The sequence below is a fragment of the Gopherus evgoodei genome, chromosome 7, assembly GCF_007399415.2.
Source record: "Gopherus evgoodei ecotype Sinaloan lineage chromosome 7, rGopEvg1_v1.p, whole genome shotgun sequence".
Classification (NCBI taxonomy): Eukaryota; Metazoa; Chordata; order Testudines; family Testudinidae; genus Gopherus; species Gopherus evgoodei.
In genome coordinates this window covers 97,331,158-97,349,681 of record NC_044328.1, presented here as the reverse complement: position 1 = coordinate 97,349,681, position 18,524 = coordinate 97,331,158, and the positions used below count along the sequence as shown (strand labels likewise).

At 56.2% G+C, this 18,524-nt stretch overlaps 1 protein-coding gene across 1 annotated transcript; it reads right to left on the bottom strand.

Annotated features, from left to right (window-relative positions):
• Positions 1-4,316: 4,316 nt before the first annotated feature.
• Positions 4,317-9,585, bottom strand: WDR74 (WD repeat domain 74). Its single transcript, XM_030568996.1, has 11 exons — positions 9,289-9,585; positions 9,094-9,200; positions 8,746-8,867; positions 7,985-8,048; positions 7,574-7,717; positions 7,112-7,213; positions 6,416-6,516; positions 5,950-6,005; positions 5,500-5,642; positions 5,265-5,321; positions 4,317-4,959 (listed from the first exon to the last, which is right to left on the bottom strand). Exons 1-11 carry the CDS (start codon positions 9,347-9,349, stop codon positions 4,777-4,779), a joined length of 1,140 nt encoding a protein of 379 aa, XP_030424856.1. The 5' UTR covers positions 9,350-9,585; the 3' UTR covers positions 4,317-4,776.
• Between the last annotated feature and the right edge of the window lie 8,939 nt (positions 9,586-18,524).

Below are 18,524 nucleotides of genomic sequence, written 5' to 3'. Positions count from 1 at the left end.
GCACTTTACCAGCCAGAAAGCTCTATAAACCACCATTTCTGATCTTCATTGAAAATTTGGTTTCTAGTCCAGTTGCTGCGGGGCTGGCAGGTTCCCTACCTACCTCTGCATGGCTCCCCGGAAGTGGCAACATGTCCCTGCTGCTCATAGGCGAAGGAACGGCACGAGGGGTTTGGAGTGTGGGATGGGGTGCAAGGCGCAGGCTCTGGGAGGGAGTTTGGGTGTGAAAGGGGGTTGGGGTGCAGGAGGGAATGCAGGGTGCCTGATCCACGCAGTGCTCACTTCATGCAGCTCCCTGTGAGCAGCAACCTGTCCCTGCTGCTTGTAGGCAGAGATGCAGCTAGGCGGCTCTGCATGCTGCCTTTGCTCGCAGGTGCCGTGGCCAATGGGAGCTGCGGAGCCAGGGCTCGGTGGGGGTAGTGCGCAGGGCCACCTAACTGCGACTCCGCCTAAGAGCAGCAGGGACATATTGCCACTCGCATGGAGCCACCCAAGGTGAGCACCACCCGGATCCAGCGGCCCGCATCCCTGCCCCCCCCTCCTTCCCTGTCCCCAGCTCTAAGCCCTCCTCCACACCCACAGTAATAAGTCACCAGGACTAGATTTTATGCACCCAAGTGTTTTGAAGGATCTCAGAAATTAAACTACAGAACTATTAACTGTGGTATGTAACCAATCACTTAGGTCAGCTCCTGTACCAGATCACTTGATAGCTAATGTGATGCCACGTTTTTAAAAAGTCTCCAGAGGCGATCAAGGCAATTATGGGCCAGTAAGCCTAACTTCAACATCAGGCAAATTGCTTGAAACTACAGTAAACAACAGAATTATTCAGACACATGGATGAACACGATTTGTTGGGGAAAGAGTCAACACAGCATTTGTTAGGGACATCTTGCCTTGCCAATTAGTTCAAATTCTTTGAGGTCAAACACATGCACAAGGGTGATCCAATCAGGGGCAGCTCCAGGACCCAGCACGCCAAACGCGTGCTTGAGGCGGCAAGCCATGGGGGTAGCTCTGCTGGCGCCACGAGGGTGGCAGGCAAGCTGTCTCCAGCGGTTTGCCTGCGGAGGGTCCGCTGGTCCTGCAGCAGGTCCACCGAAGTCACAGGACCAGCGGACCCTCCACAGGCAAACCACCCGTGCTTGGGGTGGCAAAATTCCTAGAGCCGCCCCTGGATCCAATGGATATGGTGTATTTGGACTTTCAGAAAGTCTTGACAAGGTTCCTTGCCAAAGGCTCTTAAGCAAAGTTAGCAGCCATGGCATAAAAATAAGGTCTTCTCATGGATCAGTAACTGGTTAAAAGACAGGAAACAAAGGGTAGGAATAAATGGTCACGTTTCAGAATGGAGCAAAGTAAATAGTGGGGTCCCCCAAAGATCTGTACTAAGACCAGTGCTGTTCAACATATTTATAAATGATATGGAAAAGGGGGTGAACAGTGAGGTGTAGATTTTACAAAATTATTCAAAACAATTAAGTTGAAAGCAGACTGCGAAGAGCTACAAAGGGATCTCACAAAACTGGGTGTCTGGACAACAAAATGGCAAATGAAATTCAGTGCTGATAAATGCAAAGTAACATACATTGAAAAAAAAAATAATCCCCACTATACATACCAAACAATGGGATCTAAATAAGCTCTTACCACTCAAGAAAGATCTTGGAGCATTGTGGAGAGTTCTCTGAAAACATCTGCTCAATGTGCAGCAGCAGTCAAAAAAGCAAACAGAATGTTGGGAACCATTAGGAAAGGGATAGATAATAAGACAGAAAATATCATAGTGCCTCTATATAAATCCACAGTATGACCACTTCTTGAATACAGTGTGCAGTTCTGGTCACCCCATCTCAAAAAAGATATATTAGAATCGGAAAGGGTACAGAGAAGGGCAAAAAATGATGAGGGGTATGGAACAGCTTCCATATGAGAGATTAAAGAGACTGGGTCTGTTCAGCCTGGAACACATATGACTAAGAGGGGATATGATAGAGGTTTATAAAATCATGAATTTTGTGGAGAAAGTGCATAAGGAAGTGTTATTTACCCCTTCTCATAACACAAGAACCAGGGGTCACCTAATGAAAGTAATAAACAGCAGGTTTTAAACAAACAAAAGGAAATATTATTTCACACAACACACAGTAAACCCGCGGAACTCACTGCTGGGGATATTGTGAAGGCCAAAATATAACTAGATTAAAAAATAATTCAATGATTCACGGAGGATAGGTCCAGCAATGGCTATACCGAAGACGGTCAGGGATACAACCCCACATTCTGGGTATCCTAACTCTCTAACTGTGAGAAGCTTGGAGGAGATGACAGGAGATGGAACACTTGATAACTGCCCCCTTCTTCTGGTCATTCCCTCTGAAGCATCTGCCATTGGTCACAGTCAGAAGACAGGATACTGGGCTAGACAGACTATCAGTCTGACCCAGAATGGCTGTTCTTATGTTGGCCCCAGAGGATAGGTCACAACCCCTTCACTCTGGAGTTTAGAGTAACTGAAATTATTGTCATTTGCCCTGCCACAGATGCCAGAACATTGGAGTTATTATTTACACAGGTTATCATGATAAAAGAATTTATGGTTGAACCTGTATTAAATCCAAAGGCCAAATGATATTTATACAATTGCTCTAAACAAATTGCCTACAAAACCTAAATAATAAGCAATTTACCACAATCAGACAGTAACAAAATATTTATAAGCATCTGATTAAGATAATTACAAATGGGCTAAACGTGGGTTCACATGGGCCCCAAGTTTTTCAATAACGCTGGTGTGTGGAATGCAAAGGGTCATGTTGGCTCATTGTAAAACAGATTCTCTTTGTCTTATTTAAAACCATTTGCAGTCACCCCTATCGGTCAGAGGCCTTCTCTTCAGAAATGTCTCATTTCTAGTTACTCTTTGAACCACACATCCTCCCTACTTCATGTCTTCTGGCCCGATAACTCATTACCTTCAAGGTCTCTTTACAACACATCTTCAGCCAAACTAAAATTAACTTTAATTCTCAAATTTTATATGTATTCTACACCTTTACAAGCTCTATGGTAAGCAAATTAAGAGCCACCATGAAGTAGTGTTGTCCAGTGGAAGGTTGGGGATCCAGAGCTCCTGGGTTCTATTCTTGGCTCTAGGAGAACAGTAGGGTCTAGCTGGTCACAGCAGAGGGATAGCTGGGCATCAGGATGCCTGGATTCCACTCTGCTCTGGGCAGAGTAGGGATGAGAATTTCCCCTCACTGGCTCCGAGTTTCCCCAGAGAATAAACCCAAAGACAGAGCGCAGTGTGCACTGCAACCCCAGCAGACCCGGGGTAGGAGTGTGAGCTGGAGGGAGTGGGGGCCAAAGGAGCCCCCCAGCTGGACAGATTGATAGAGATTTCTATCAAAGAGCAGCATGAAGGACCCAGTAGCCTTTCCCTGTGGGGATTCCATCTCCCCTCTGTAGACCCCCACTCCCTGCGGAAGTCCCATGATCCCACTTCTTTCCAATGCAGGAATCTCCCCCCACCCCCGAAGATTCCCCCATACACACGTGTAGCCCCGCCGCCTGCACAGCCTCCCCCCTCATACCACCAGGCCCCCCACTTGTAGACCCCTCCTTTCCTCCAGCAGGGGTCACCGCGCCTGCAGCGATTCCTCCCCCCGGGATGCCCTCCCGAGGCAGGGATCTCCCCACCTGCAGTGCCACTGGGCCCCTCTGCTCCGTCCGGCTCCGCGGCGCGGGCCCTGCGGCCGGACTGCATGCAGCCCATGGGTGCGCTGCCGCCACCTGGAGCCCTCGGCTCCGGCCGCCGCGCGGTCCCCGGGCGCTTTGTGAGGTCAGCGCTCGGCGCAGTCTCCAGGCGAGGGCACGGTCCGGGGCATAGCCCCGATTCCTGGGGACCCGCTGCACGCAGCCCGGCTCCGGACTGTTCCCACGGGCCACTCCCAGCGGCTCCGCCCGCACCACGGCCCCGCCTCCGGCTCCTCCCCGGCAGCAGCTGCGTCTCCCACGCGTCCTGCCCAGCCCAGGTGAGACACGCCCCTGACGGCGGAGTGGCCGTGTAGGACACTCCATGGCTGGGAGCAGGGCATAGAGGGGACAGCCAATGGCTAGGGCACAGACCAGCTGCACGTAGATGGAGAGCTAATGGGGGGGGGGGGGCGTCATGTACAGGGGCCCCTCCCCCAATACCCACCCTGGGAGCAGCCTTCCCCCCACAGGCACTGGACCATCTAGGAAAGAATAGGGCTCATCCCAAGGCTCCACTGCACTTCGCTCCCCCCACACAGACACACACACTTCCAGGACAAGGCATGGTTACAGGTTCTTTCTACAGGGCTGTGTGACAGCCGTTACAGCCTGGGGGTCCAGGGGCAAGTCCAGATCCCTCACCCCAACTATCTGCTCCTCTCCCCTCTCACTGGCCCATGGAATGGGCCTTAACGGACCCAGCTCTGCCCTCCAGCCCCTCAGTAGGCTGTGGCTGACCCCAGCTCAACCTGCCTGTGCATGTACATTTGTCCGAGGTGGGGCGGGGGGCAGCATTCTCTGAGAGGTTAGGGCCCTGCCAACCCCAGCTAGGGCTGGCACATTTAAACCCCTCCTTCACCCCCGTCCCTTTCAGCAGCAGGGGAGAGGCTGGTGCCTCTGGCTAGCAGAGACATGAGGCTTCCCCTCCCCTTGTCCAACCAGAAGTCCCTATGGCCATGGTGGGGAGTGAGTTCATTATCCTTTCTGGCTGGGGCATAGGCTCCCCACGCGCCCCCCTCAAGGCCCAGCGCTCGTTCTCTTCTGCTTCTTGGGATGCTTGCCTAGCTGGATCTCCTGGACATTGGGGTCCACAGTGCGCCTGAGCACTGTTCTGGTAGCCACAGTCTCCATGCCATCCCACAGCTCATCCTCCTCCTCCTTCACGTCGGCTTGAGGGGCTGTAGGTTCAGGGTCTTCATCCTGAGGGGGTGGGGTGTTGAGGGAGGCACAGTCAAAGCAAGCAGCACCCCCTGCAGTCCCCTAACTATGTGAAGGGGCCCCTGAAGAAACACAAGGGAAGGGTCCCTACCCACTACCTTAAGCAGGTTTAGGGGAACAGGAGGCCCCAGCCTTGGGGTCTCTCCCTTGCTCCACGCCCCCAACAGCCCTCAACCCAATAACAATGCAGCCAGGAGAGAGGCAGCCAAGATGCAGCAACCCCACAAATGGAGCTCCCACACCCAAGAGGGAGCCCCCTTTGCTCCCTCTCCTCCCAGCACACTCACCTCCCACTTCTCACAGCTGGTCAGCAGCAGACAGTTCAGCCGGGACTTCAGATACACCTGTAAACAACAGGGGTCAGAGATCAGGATACAGCAACATGTCCATAAGGGAGAAGGAATCACTGCAGCTCCAGCCTCTCCCAGGAGGGGGCACTGTAGAGAGCGGCAAGAGCAATGGCAGCAGAGGCGCTACCGGCACGGGTGCTGTGCATGGGATAGGCGAGGGCGCAGCTCTCACCTTGTGTACCAGGCACTTGTCCTCGATATTATGTACCCGCAGGAAGCGGTCAAGGCCACAGGAAGCCACGAGTGGGAGGGCTGGGTGACACTGGACGCTGCGCAAACTCCCAGCAAAGCCCTTCAGGCATTTCACCAGTCGTCCTGCCACAGAGAGAGACGGATCATCACTGAGCCAGCCCCCAGGCCCACCCCCAGAGATCCAAGCCAGAGGGCCCAGTAGCACCCTGTCCACTGACTCAACTTCAACCTAGCCTCTACCTCCTAACTCCCCACCCCCATGAATCCCTCCTCCACCCCCAAGGCTAGACTTCTCCCCTGCCCCAAGAAGAACAATGTTCCCTCTCCCCTACAGAATCCCATACTCCCTCCCAACATTAGCCCCCCCATACCCTGAGGCTGGCAGCAGCAAAGCGCCGTGGGATGCATCCTCGCCCCAGCCCCTGCTCACCTTGCCGCAGGTCGATGACCGCCATGTCCCCGTGTGAGCTGCCTACCACCACAGAGCTGCAAGAAGATGGGTGTCAGGCACAGGCAGGACAGGCGCCACTGCTTTAACTCCCCACTCCATGGTCACAGGGATGCCCACTGCCCAGCCAGGCTTCTGCACTCCACCACCCACCAAGGAGCCATCAGCAGCTCCTTCCCCTCCACCCCAACCCACTCTCCACTCAGATCTGGAAACAGAACCCAGGAGCCCAGGCTCCCAACCCCCCTGCTCTGACCCAGGAGCCAGTGCTGCCTCCCACCAAACAGAACCAAATGGAGGTCTGGTGCTGAGCTCTGAATAGCTATCAGCTGCCTGGCCTTGGCATTTGTAGTCGGTGCCTCACCCCAAGCCACAGAGCCACTGCACTGCCCTCCCATAACTGTGTTCAGTGCCCCCACCCCCTCAGCTGGCAGGGAGAGTGACTCACTCAGCACCAGGGGTGAGGGAGAGGGCTGTGAGGGGATACTCCCCATAGGTCGCCTCCAGCACAGGGCGCCGCTGTGGGGAGCTGGGGTCGTACAGCCGCACCTGGGAGAGACAGAGAGGGCATCAAAGTGGCCCTGCACATCTCTTCCCTGGCAGACAACCACTGTGCCCCAAGCAGGTGAGCTCAGGGCATCTGAGGTCAGATACTGTCAGGATACAAACCCTCCAAACACCTGAATGCCCCTCTCCCCAGCACCCCCCTCTGCATCTCAGACCCTGATTCCCCTTCCCCATCTGCCCAAGCCCTCCAAACCCCAATCCAACACCTCTATCGCCCCAACTCTTCCCTCCAGTCCCCGCTCCACAATCCCTCATCCCTGTTGGCACCTCAGACTGATCCCCTTTCCCATCTCCCCCACTCCAAACACCATCCTGCACCTCCCCTTCCCCAGGTCCCCCTCCCTCTACTCCCAGCCTCTCAGACCCCAGTCTGCTCATCCCTCCTTCTGCAGGCTCCCCAGATCCTGATCCCTTTCCCACCTCAACCCAGCTCACACCCCCACTGCCTCCCAAGTCCCTCCCCAGACCTTCTCCAGAACCCAATCCCCACCTACACACTCCTCCAGACCCTAATACCACCTCCCCCCTACCGACTCCAATCCCTCCATTGCATCCAATCCACCCCTCAGGCTCGTACCTGGTGGTGCCCAGTGCAGGTGACAATCTTCTCAGAGCCAGGTAGGAACTGCAGGTCACGCTCCCACACAGGCACCCGGAGATTGAGCCAGTCATTCCGCACCTGCCATGAGGGGTGAGGCAGGGTAAGGGGAACCACAAGGCCTGGGCCGGGTTTGCTCCCACATGGCCTGAGAGGGTGCTGGGCTCCAGGCAGGGGCAGGAGATGAAATGTAGATCTTGCCAGGGATTGGGGGAAGGGATGGAGGGAGGACGAGTGTGTATGGTGGGGCACAGGCTCAGGAAACAATGGGTAGGTCAGGACAGACTCTCCCCCAAGGCATAGGATATAGACTGAGGGCCAGGCCAAGGGCTTCCCTCCTCACAAGGGCAGATGCTGATAGAGGGCATGGCCAGGTAGGGGTAGGGCCAGGGCTCCCTAGAGCATGGGCTTGTAGGGGGAACATCTAGGGCAAGCACTCACATTTTTGGCACGGAAGATGGGTTCCTCAGGCCGATGCAAGTCCCAGACCTTCAGAGCGTTCTCCTTCCCACCTGTCCCCACACACTGCGGCTGGGCAGGGTTCTGGCGCATACGGCACACACCAGCCCCCACCTGGGTTTCCATCTAAACAGGGCAGCAGAAAAGAGGGAGTTACGATATCCCTGAGTGCAGGGATCCTGGCAGGACTGAGATCCACTGCACTTATCCCTTCCCACAGGGCACACAGGAATTGTCCCCACACAGCTCGACTCTCTGGGACCAGCCTGGGAGGCAACAGTGTTAGTCCTAATCCAGCTCAGATTCCTTCCTAATGCAGCATTCCCCACTTAGCCATATCCCACCATCAACCCAGCATCCACTGCCCCAGGCTTCTCCCCATGAGAGACTTACGTTTTCGGATGAGGCATCCCGCCAGACCTTGAGGAGACCAGACTCCACACAGGTGATGATGGAACTGCACATGCCGGCCAAATGGTGGAGGTGAGAGGGAGAAAATCCAGATAGGGAGGAGAGAGAAATAAATCATTGTTAATTTCTAACAGCAGGCACAGGCCACACTCACTACAGGAAGTAGTGGGTGAGATGGATGGATAGGCAGACAAGGAATGGGTGTCACAAAGGGAACTTGAATCTCCTGCCTAAAGAGGGTGAAAGATGCTTCTCTCCCCATGGGTGTATTTCTTTTTGGCAGCTGGGTAGATTAAGTCTCTGAGTGAACCATCCAACATCAGCTGCTGTAAGAGACAGGACAGCAGGCTAGATGGGCCCATTGGTCTGATCCAAAGGTAGGCATGTGCATGCATGTTGTGATATGAGGTTCAAGGAGCTCCCAGGTCTAACCTGGGGGTGACAGGGAGCAGGAAAGGGTAAACGATCTAATCCAGGGGTTAGCTGCATGAGACCCAGGGTTAGATGGATCTACAGATCTGATGGGGTGGGGGCAGAGAGGGGGACACTTGGGGACAGAGGGATCCATGAGTCTCCCGGGAAGAGGAAAATGTGAGAGACCTGGAGTTAGATAGGCCTGATCCTGGGCGGGAGGGAACGGGGGGGATGGGTGAAACCTGGGGTTAGATGAGCCCACAGAAAAAAGCTGGAAACAGGTACAAGGGAGCTGGGGGCAGCTCCCTGGTTTGGGGCACGGTACCCACCTGTCGTGCACGGCCAGGCCACAGAACGAGCCCTCCCCGCCCAGACATTGCCGTGACTCTGTGAACTTTCCCTTCTCAGTGCTGAACAGCTTCACTGACCCATCCAGGCAGCCGATGAGGATCTGGGGAAGGAGAGTGGTCAAGGGGCACCCCGACTGCAGCCCCTCCCACTGCCACCCCGACCCTTCGGCTGCAGCCCCTCTAGGGTGACCAGACAGCAAGTGTGAAAAATCAGGACAGGTGTGTGTCAGGTAATAGGAGCCTATATAAAAATAGACCTAAAAATCGAGACTGCCCCTATAAAATCGGGACTGATGGTCACCCTAAGCCCCTCCCCCGCCCCCTCACCTCGGACTCGGAGGGGTCCCCCCAGCACATGGCGCAGACGCCCTCATCCCGGCGCAGCGCGCAGGCCGCCACGTAATTGGTGGCCTGTCTCCGCCGCAGGTTCACCCCTAGGAAAGAGACAAGAAATGGTCACAACCGGGGGGGGGGAAGAGAATGGGACACCCCCCCCCCATCACGGCCGCCCCTCCCCGATACCTTTGAGGATGCCGGTCTCGGATCCAACCCACACGTGATTCCACCGCGCAGAAGACGCCATCTTGACTCAGTGCCTCTCTCTGTCCGCTCCGGCTTGCTCCCTCCTGTCTGTCCTGGTGGGCCAGAATGTGCTAAAACAGAACGGAAGTGGGGCGGGGCCGGACCGCTTACAATGTTACGCCGAAAGCCGGATGTGTATTAGACTCGCGATTTGTGACAAACCTGGGACGGATTTGCTTCCGCTCCGTGGTGTCTCACCGAACCCTTTCCTACCTACACCTAGTCCTACTCGCAACGTTCCCCCCTACTGCCTGTTCATTGTGCACGCTCCCCTTCCCCACCAACCCAGATTTCGTGTGTTGCTTGAGCAGATAGTGTGCACTCTTTTTGCCCCTCCCCAGTGTGGAAAGTCCCCATTCTCTGCCCACCTCCCACAGCAGCCAGGGGGAGGAGTCATAGCAATAAATGAGTGAGAGTAGTTGATTTCAACTTTCCCTTATGGTATTTGTTGACTATCGGTCTCATGCCAGTATTTAGCCTTAGATGGGATGTGTCATGTCCCGAGCAGCAGCTGCACTCATGGGCACAGCCGGGAATTTGGAGTCAGGGAGCAGAGAGTGCCCTTTGTTGGCTGTTTAGATTCTGACCTCATTGGGGCAGGGACTGTCTCTTGCTGTGTCTGACCAGAAGACCCAATCTCAGTCAGGGTCTGTGCAGTGCCCAGTCTGATGGAGCCCCTGATCTTGGTTGGGATTTATGCAGCACCAAGCAAGAAGGGACTCTGATGTAAGTTAGGAGTCTCTAGGCACTATTATTATACACATGCTCATAACTGATATGGGAGGAGACGCAGCACATTGTGTTGATGCCTCATTTTTTTATATTTAACTAAATAATTAGACTGGGAGAGTCAAACCTGGTTATTAAATGTCAGTAAAATTAGCATTTGACACACAGCCATAGAAAAATTTATTTACACTGGAGTTGCTGAACAACAATAATAGATCTTCACAACTGACATAAGACAAAAATGAAAGGGCAAAGAGTCAGTCCAGCTGTGGCCGGAGTCTGACCTCCATGTATTTTAATTACTGAACACCCCCACAGCCAGTAATGGCCCCTTCAGGTCAAATAACTCCACCTTCTTTGCACATATCTAATATCACAGAGTAAAAGACAGTTACTCACCGTTGTAACTGTTGTTCTTCGAGATGTGTTGCTCATATCCATTCCAGGTAGATGTACGCGCCTCGCGTGCACGTCTGCCGGAAACTTTTTACCCTAGCAACTCCAGTGGGCCGGCAGGTCGCCCCCTAGAGTGGCACCACTATGGCACTAGATATATACCCCTGCCGGCCTGTCTGCTCCTCAGTTCCTTCTTGCCGGCTACTCCGACAGTGGGGAAGGAGGGCGGGTGTGGAATGGATATGAGCAACACATCTTGAAGAACAACAGTTACAACGGTGAGTAACCGTCTTTTCTTCTTCGAGTGATTGCTCATATCCATTCCAGGTAGGTGGTCCTGTCCACATAAAATGCTAGCGCCTGACGGACATCTAGCGAGTGGAGCTGTTGCTCCCTGCGGGACAAATGGGGCTTTGGGAAAAAGACTGGGAGGAAGATCTCTTGGTTAACGTGGAAAGCTGAGACCACCTTGGGAAGAAAGGCAGGGTGAGGCCTCAGCTGTACCTTGTCTTTATGGAAGACGGTATACGGTGGATCCACTGTGAGGGCGCTCAGCTCTGACACTCGTCTAGCTGAGGTAATGGCCACTAGGAAAGCGGTCTTCCACGAGAGGTAGAGCAGGGAGCAAGTAGCTAAAGGCTCGAATGGAGGGCCCATGAGCCGAGTTAGGACCAGGTTGAGGTCCCACGAAGGGGCAGGAGGGCGGATCTGTGGATAGAGCCACTCCAGTCCCTTCAGGAATCTCACCACCATAGGGTGGGAGAAGACGGAACATCCGTCCACTCCAGGATGAAACGTGGAGATGGCCGCTAGGTGGACCCGGAGGGACGACAACGCCAGACCCTGGGTCTTGAGGGACCAGATGTAGTCTAAAATAGTGGTGACGGGAGTCTCCATAGGGCGAAGACCTTTCTCCGAACACCAGCAGGAGAAACGCTTCCACTTAGCTGAGTAAGTAGCCCTGGTGGAAGGCTTTCTACTGCCCAGGAGAACCTCCCAAACCGGGGTAGAACAGCGTAACTCAGAACCTGTCAACCACGCAGGAGCCATGCCGTAAGGTGCAGGGACGGAAGGTCCGGGTGACAGAGCCTGCCGTGGTCCTGGGTGATCAGGTCCAGATGTAGGGGCAGGGCAACTGGGTTGGCTACTGAGAGGTCCAGTAACATGGGGTACCAATGCTGTCTGGCCCATGCTGGAGCTATGAGAATCACCCGAGCTCTGTCTCTGCACACCTTGAGGAGAACCCTGTGTATCAGCGGAACAGGAGGGAATGCGTAAAACAGGTGGGTTGTCCATGGGATCAGGAATGCATCTGCTAGAGACCCTGGCTCCCGACCCTGGAAGGAGCAGAATGCTCAACACTTCCTGTTCTCCCTGGACGCGAAGAGGTCCATCCGGGGATGACCCCACCTCTGGAAGAGTGAGAAGGCGACGTCTGGATGGAGGGACCACTCGTGCGAATGGAAGGATCTGCTCAGGAGATCCGCTAGAGTGTTCCACACTCCTGGGAGATAGGAGGCGGAAAGGTGAACAGAATGGGCTATGCAAAACTCCCAGAGGCGCATTGCCTCGAGACACAGGGGAGAGGACCTGGTGCCGCCCTGCTTGTTGATGTAAAACATGGTCGTCGTGTTATCGGTGAACACCGCGACACAACGACCTTGAAGGAGATGGACAAACGCTTGACAAGCAAGACGGACCGCTCTCAACTCTCGTATGTTGATATGGAGGTTGATCTCTTGAGGTGTCCACAAGCCCTGAGTTCTCTGGGCGCCACAGTGTGCCCCCGAGCCCAGATCTGAGGCGTCCGTAGTCAGGGATGCCGAGGGCTGGGGCGGATGGAACGGGAGCCCCGCACAGACTACGGACTGGTCCAGCCACCACCGAAGGGAGTCCAGTACCCTCTGAGGAATGGTGACGACTGTGTCCAACGAATGTCTGGCCGGCCGGTACTGCGCGATAAGCCAAGATTGAAGAGGCCTCATGCGGAGTCGGGCATATGCCGTCACGAATGTACAGGCTGCCATATGGCCTAGTAGGGCCAGACATGTTCGTAGAGAGGTCAGCGGGGCCGCCTGCAAGCGCAGAATGATGGCCGACAACGACTGGAACCTGGGCAAGGGTAGCAAGGCCCTAGCCAGGGTAGAGTCCAGGACGGCCCCGATGAACTCTATCCGCTGCGTGGGGAGCAGAGTAGACTTGTCCACATTGATGACGAGGCCCAAGGCAGCAAAGAGGGTGCTGATCCTGCAGATGTGGTCGCAGACCTGAAGCTCTGATGTGCCTCAGATCAGCCAGTCATCCAGATAGGGGAAGACGTGAATGCGGCAACGTCGAAGGTGTGCGACGACGACTGCCATGCATTTCGTAAACACCCTCGGGGCCGTAGAGAGGCCAAACGGGAGGACTGCAAATTGATAATGTTGGCGGTCGACCACAAAGCGAAGGAAACGTCTGTGCTGGGGGGCAGTGGAGATGTGGAAGTAAGCGTCCTGCATGTCGAGGGCGGCGTACCAGTCTCCGGGATCCAGGGATGGGATGATGGTTCCCAGGGATACCATACGGAACTTCAACTTCACCATATACTTGTTGAGTTCCCGCAGGTCGAGGATGGGCCTGAGGCCGCCCTTGGACTTGGGGATTAGAAAGTAGCGGGAATAAAACCCCTTGTCCTTCTCGTTTTCCGGAACCTCCTCTATGGCTCCCTTGAAGAGGAGCGCGTGCACCTCCTGATGGAGGAATTGCTCGTGAGAGGGGTCCCTGAAGAGGGACGGGGATGGTGGGGGGGGGCGAAGAAAACTGCAGGCGATAACCGGCCTGCACCGTACGCAAGACCCAACGGTCCGATGTTATTCAGGTCCACGCCAGAAGGAAAAAAGAAAGACGGTTGGAAAACTGCGGGGAAGGATCCAGAGGGGAAACTGGTACTGCGCCCTCGGGCGCACCTTCAAAATGAAGGCTTAGGTCCTGGAGGGGCCTTGGCGGAGCCTTGGTTCTGCCCCATTTGGCCACCGGACTGCCTGCGGCGGTTGTTCCTGCCGCAGCGCCTAGAGAGGTCCTGCCGCGGGCGGAACTGAGGGTACGGCCGCCGCTGCTGCTGCTGGTTCTGCTGCCGGAATGGCCTGCGCTGTGTCGCAGGCATATGCATTCCCAGCGACCGTATTATGACCCTATTGTTCTTGAGGTCTTTTAGTCTGGGGTCTGTTTTATTGGAAAACAGGCCCTGGCCTTCAATGGGGAGGTCCTGAATAGTATGTTGGAGCTCCGGTGGAAGGCCAGAGACCTGTAGCCAGGAAATTCGGCGCATCGTGAGCCCTGAGGCCAGGGTCCGAGCGGCCGAGTCGGCAGCATCTAGGGAGGCTTGTAGCGATGTCCTTGCTACTTTCTTGCCCTCATCCAGGATGGTGGAAAACTCCTGGCGGGCATCCTGTGGCAAGAGCTCCGCGAACTTCCCTGCCGCTACCCACGAGTTGAAGGAGTAGCGGCGGAGGAGGGCCTGCTGGTTTGAGACCCTGAGCTGCAGCGCCCCCGCCGAATAGACCTTGCGGCCCAGGAGGTCCATTCGTCTCTCCTCCTTCGACTTGGGCGCTGGGGCCTCTTGACCGTGGCGCTCCCTGTCGTTCACCGACTGGACCACCAGTGAACAGGGTGTCGGGTGAACATAGAGGTATTCATAGCCCTTCGAGGGGGCCATGTACTTCCGTTCCACCCCTTGAGCGGTCGGAGGGATGGAGGCCGGTGACTGCCAGATGTTAGCGGCGTTGGCCTGGGTTGTTTTTATAAAGGGCAGGGCCACTCTGGGGGGCGCATCGGCGGAGAGGATGCTCACCACTGGGTCCTCAATTTCAGACACCTCCTCCGCTTGCAAGTCCAGGTTCTGTGCCACCCGGCGGAGGAGGTCCTGGTGCGCCCTAAGATCCAGCGGGGGAGGGCTGGAGGACGAGGTACCCGCCACTGCCTCATCCGGAGAAGACGATGAGGAAACCCCCGGTAACAGAGTGTCCACGGGGGGTTCCATCTGGGGCTGCACCTCCGTCTCTGGAGGGAGCTCTGGGTCCCGGTGACTGGACCTGCTGTCTGCTTCCGGGGAAGGAGGGGGTCTAGACACCGTCGCCTCCGGTGGTCTGTGTTCCCCCGTAGGGTGGGGGGTAATGTGTTGTAGACCCTGGGCTTGGGAATACGCCCATGGGGTCCAAAACCCCCACTGTTGAGGCCCTCGCTCTTGTGGTGGAGGGTCCTAGAACAGGGCCGAGCGTCTGTCCTGGCCCATGGCATAGGCGCTGTCAGCCTGGGAAGACATCAATGGCTCCCTAGAAGGCCACGGAGGCACTGAGCCTGATTGGTAGGCGTCTCTGTGCGCCGAGTCCGACGCTCCCCTCAGTGCCGAGGGTTGGTGCCACGACCCATATCGGTGCCGGGATTGGGATTGGGAACGGCGTGATAACCGGTGCCGGGATCCGGATCGGGATCTGGAGCGATGTCGGTGCCAGGAGAGGGACCGCGACCTTCGATGAGCGCGGTGCCGGGATGGCAGTGGAGACCGGGACCTGCCACCGGCGCGGTGCCGGGAGGTCGACCAGGATCGGGACCTACCACCGGTTCGGTGCCGGGAGGTCGACCGAGGAGCCAAACGTCGAGGTGAACGGTTCCTGGAGTCTCGGTGCCAGCGATGAGAGGAGCCCGACCGGGACCGTGCAGATACCGATTGGTGCCGCGAGTACGACCGGTACCGCCTGGGAGAATGGTGCCGGGACTCCGAACGGTGCCCCAAGCGCAAGCGTTCACGCCTCCGGGGTGATCGGTGCCGGGACTCTGGAGACAGCGCTCGAAGCATCGGTTTACCCCTGGAGGTTACCCGTCCCGGGGGTGCTGGCTGAGGCTGCGATGGCTCCGTCATCGCGATCAAGTCCCGTGCCGAGGCAAAGGTCTCCGGCGTAGACGGTACCAGTAGCTCGACCCCTGATTTTAAGGGGGAGCTAGGAGGGGCTGGACTCGACGGACCTTCCGGGCCCGGAGTCGACAGCAGCCCTGCAGGCGGTGCCGCGGCCAAGGTAGGTGCCGGGTGCTCCACTCGGGCCTGCCTCGATGGTGTTGCAGACGCCGAGGGACGTGAGTCTGCTCCCGGTGCCGTAGATGGTCGGTGCCGGGGAGTCTTGCCGGTGCCAGGGAGTCTTGCCGGTGCCGGGGCGGTCCGGTGCCGGAGTAGAATTGGCCGACTGCGCCGCCGGTGCCGGAGTCAGAGCCGCTTCCATGAGGAGAGCACGGAGCCTTTGATCCCTCTCCTTCTTCGTGCAAGGCTTAAAGGCCTTGCAAAAGCGGCACTTTTCGCTGATGTGCGATTCCCCCAGGCACTTGAGGCACGCGTCGTGGGGATCGCTAGTAGGCATTGGCTTCTTGCATGCCGAGCACTGCTTGAAGCCCGGTGAGCCAGGCATGGGCCCGGTGCCGGGCACCGGGGAGTGCAACGGCCCACCCGCGAGCAATGTTAAACAACTATATACAAGACTCTAACTAACTACTATACTATCAAACTATCTACGAATTATCTCTGAACTATTTACAACTACAACAATGAACAAGTACAGGAGAGCTAGGGACGTGGAGGACAGCAAGCCGCACTCCACAGTTCCAGCAACCGACACGGCGGTAAGAAGGAACTGAGGAGCGGGCGGGCCGGCAGGGGTATATATCTAGTGCCATAGTGGCGCCACTCTAGGGGGCGACCTGCCGGCCCACTGGAGTTGCTAGGGTAAAAAGTTTCCGGCAAACGTGCACGCGCGGCGCGTACACCTACCTGGAATGGATATGAGCAATCACTCGAAGAAGAACCCCTCTTTTCTCATTCCTGCAACCTCTCCATCTCTACTGACATGGGTGGGAATTTCTGTCTTCGTCTGTATTTTGGTACAGGAAACGATGCCTCAGAGATACTGTTAAGTCCACTGGGGATTTTGTGTTGCCAGTGTGGAAGGTGCTCAGATACTAGGGGGTTGGCAGAGCCTAGGCATTCTCACAATACAGACCTCATCCACAGCAAGGATGGAGGAGAGACCTGGTACAAGGAATGGAAGGAAAAGAAAGACAGCTGGAGCCACCCCAAGGAATGGATTTATCCATCTATCCCTGGCTCCACCACTACAGTATCTGGGCACCTCACCAGCTTTAATATATTTATCCTCAAAGCCCCCTTTGGGATGTAGGGCCATGCTATTATCCCCATTGAACCAATGGGGAACCGAGGCACATGGAAAAATGAAGTGACTTGTCCAAGCTCACACATGGAATCTGCGGAGGAACAGGAAATCAAACCCAGGGCTACCAAGCCCCAGCCTAGCAAGCTAACTAGTGGACCATGGTCCCTCCCTACACAAGCTACTGCTGATACACAGAGGGTAGGGATTGGCAAGGAGGTCAGCAGAAATGGTAGCATCAGGGTCCACCTCAGCTCCACCCCATCCCAGGATGGAAAACATGCATGCCCAGGGGTCTCCGAATTTCTGTGAGCAGAACAGATCCATCCCTTATGAGGTCACAGTCTGTCTAGGCCCCTCCTCTGCAGGAGCACGTTCCTCCCATCAGACCCAGCACAGCATGGGAGTCTCAGCAAAGCTAGAGCAAGATCAGTGGCCTGTTGGGTTCCTGCTTTCCAGAGCTTGTGCATCAGCTGCCTCCCTGCTGTTAGCAGTCAGGGCAGGGGCAGGCTGCACCACAGTGTGGCCAGGAAGGGTGGTCAGCACAATGCCAGGAACAAGGCTGGGCAGGCAGTACCCCTAGGGCACATGGCCCAGAAACTGATTTAATCCACACCCTCCACCTCCTGGAATGGCTTGATGACATCAAAGCAAAGGCAGGTGTGTTGGCTTAGCAGCCCCAGGTCCCCACTGCCCATGCGGTCCTGCAGGTGCCTCGGAGGAGAATGGGGTGTGTGTGTGTGTGCGCGCGCAATGAGTTTGAAGGGGGAAGCCATGCTCTCTCTAGGGAGCACCTCCAGGTCCAACACCACAAAGACCTTGGCCAGACTCTCACCTTCCTGACATCAGACACCACAGCACTCATGAGCAGAAACCTGTTGCAAAGAGCTGAGCCTGCATCCCAGCACCCCCTCCTAGAGCCTGAGACCTGACCCTTCATCTGCATCACCCCAACTTCCAAACCTTCCCCCCCCATGCCTGAGCCCAAGGTCCCACATATCCCCACCCCAAAGACTGGGCCCTGTACCTTGCCAGCTGCTGCATTTGACCTCCCAGTGCCTGGGACCTATGTCATCCTACCACAGTGCCTCAGGGCACCACCCTGCCCCCCAGTTCCCCTGCAGAAGGGTGACCGCAAGGTAGAGAAATAGGCATGGAGGGGCTTTCACTTTCCCTGCGGCTTCCTCTGTGCGTCAGTATGTGAACACAGACCACACATACACCTAGCTCATGTAGCGGTCCCCCCACCCTAAGCATCTTTCACCTTCCCTGCCTTCAGTAGCAGCAGAGAATAGGCACTGCCTGGGCACTGGGGCCTGCTCAGGTGGACACAGTGCCCGCTGCTATGTGCTGGCATAGCTAGCTGCCTTCCCACAGAGCCCCAAGTGGCTGCCACCATGGTGAGCAGGTCTCAGCTACTTGGTTCAGCCCTGGCAGATGCAAGCCTAGGGCTGACTGCCAAGGTCCCGCTTAGCAGTAGGTTTGGCTGAAATGGGAGTTTGCCTCAGTTAATCTTGGGCTCCCCAAGGTCAGGCATGCAGCTGCTGTGACAGGCTCAGACAGGTTAACCCCTCCCTGCTCACAGCATCTACTGCACCCAGGAACCCATCAGCCAGATGGTCAGCTGCAGGGGCTCCCCAGCAAAGTCTGAGTGGGGAGGAAGAGAGCTGGTGACTCATAGCTCTGCCCACCGGGGAGATTGCTATACACAGGCAGTTTTGTCTAGGGGCATCCCACACGGCTCAGGTGCCAAGCCAGCACCTCTGTACCTTGAGGGGGCAGGGAGAGACCCCTAATGCTCTATTGGCATGTGCAAACCAGAATTTCTTCAGCATGAGGGGGGCCCAACCAAGCTCTAAA

Coding starts and splice junctions, on each gene's coding strand:
- WDR74 (XM_030568996.1), bottom strand. CDS start 9,349: ATGGCGTCTTCTGCGCGGTGGAATCACGTGTGGGTTGGATCCGAGACC. Junction 8,049..8,745: donor GGCCTGGCCGTGCACGACAG/GTGGGTACCGTG, acceptor CGGCATGTGCAG/TTCCATCATCACCTGTGTGG. Junction 4,960..5,264: donor CCAGCTGTGAGAAGTGGGAG/GTGAGTGTGCTG, acceptor CCACCCCCTCAG/GATGAAGACCCTGAACCTAC.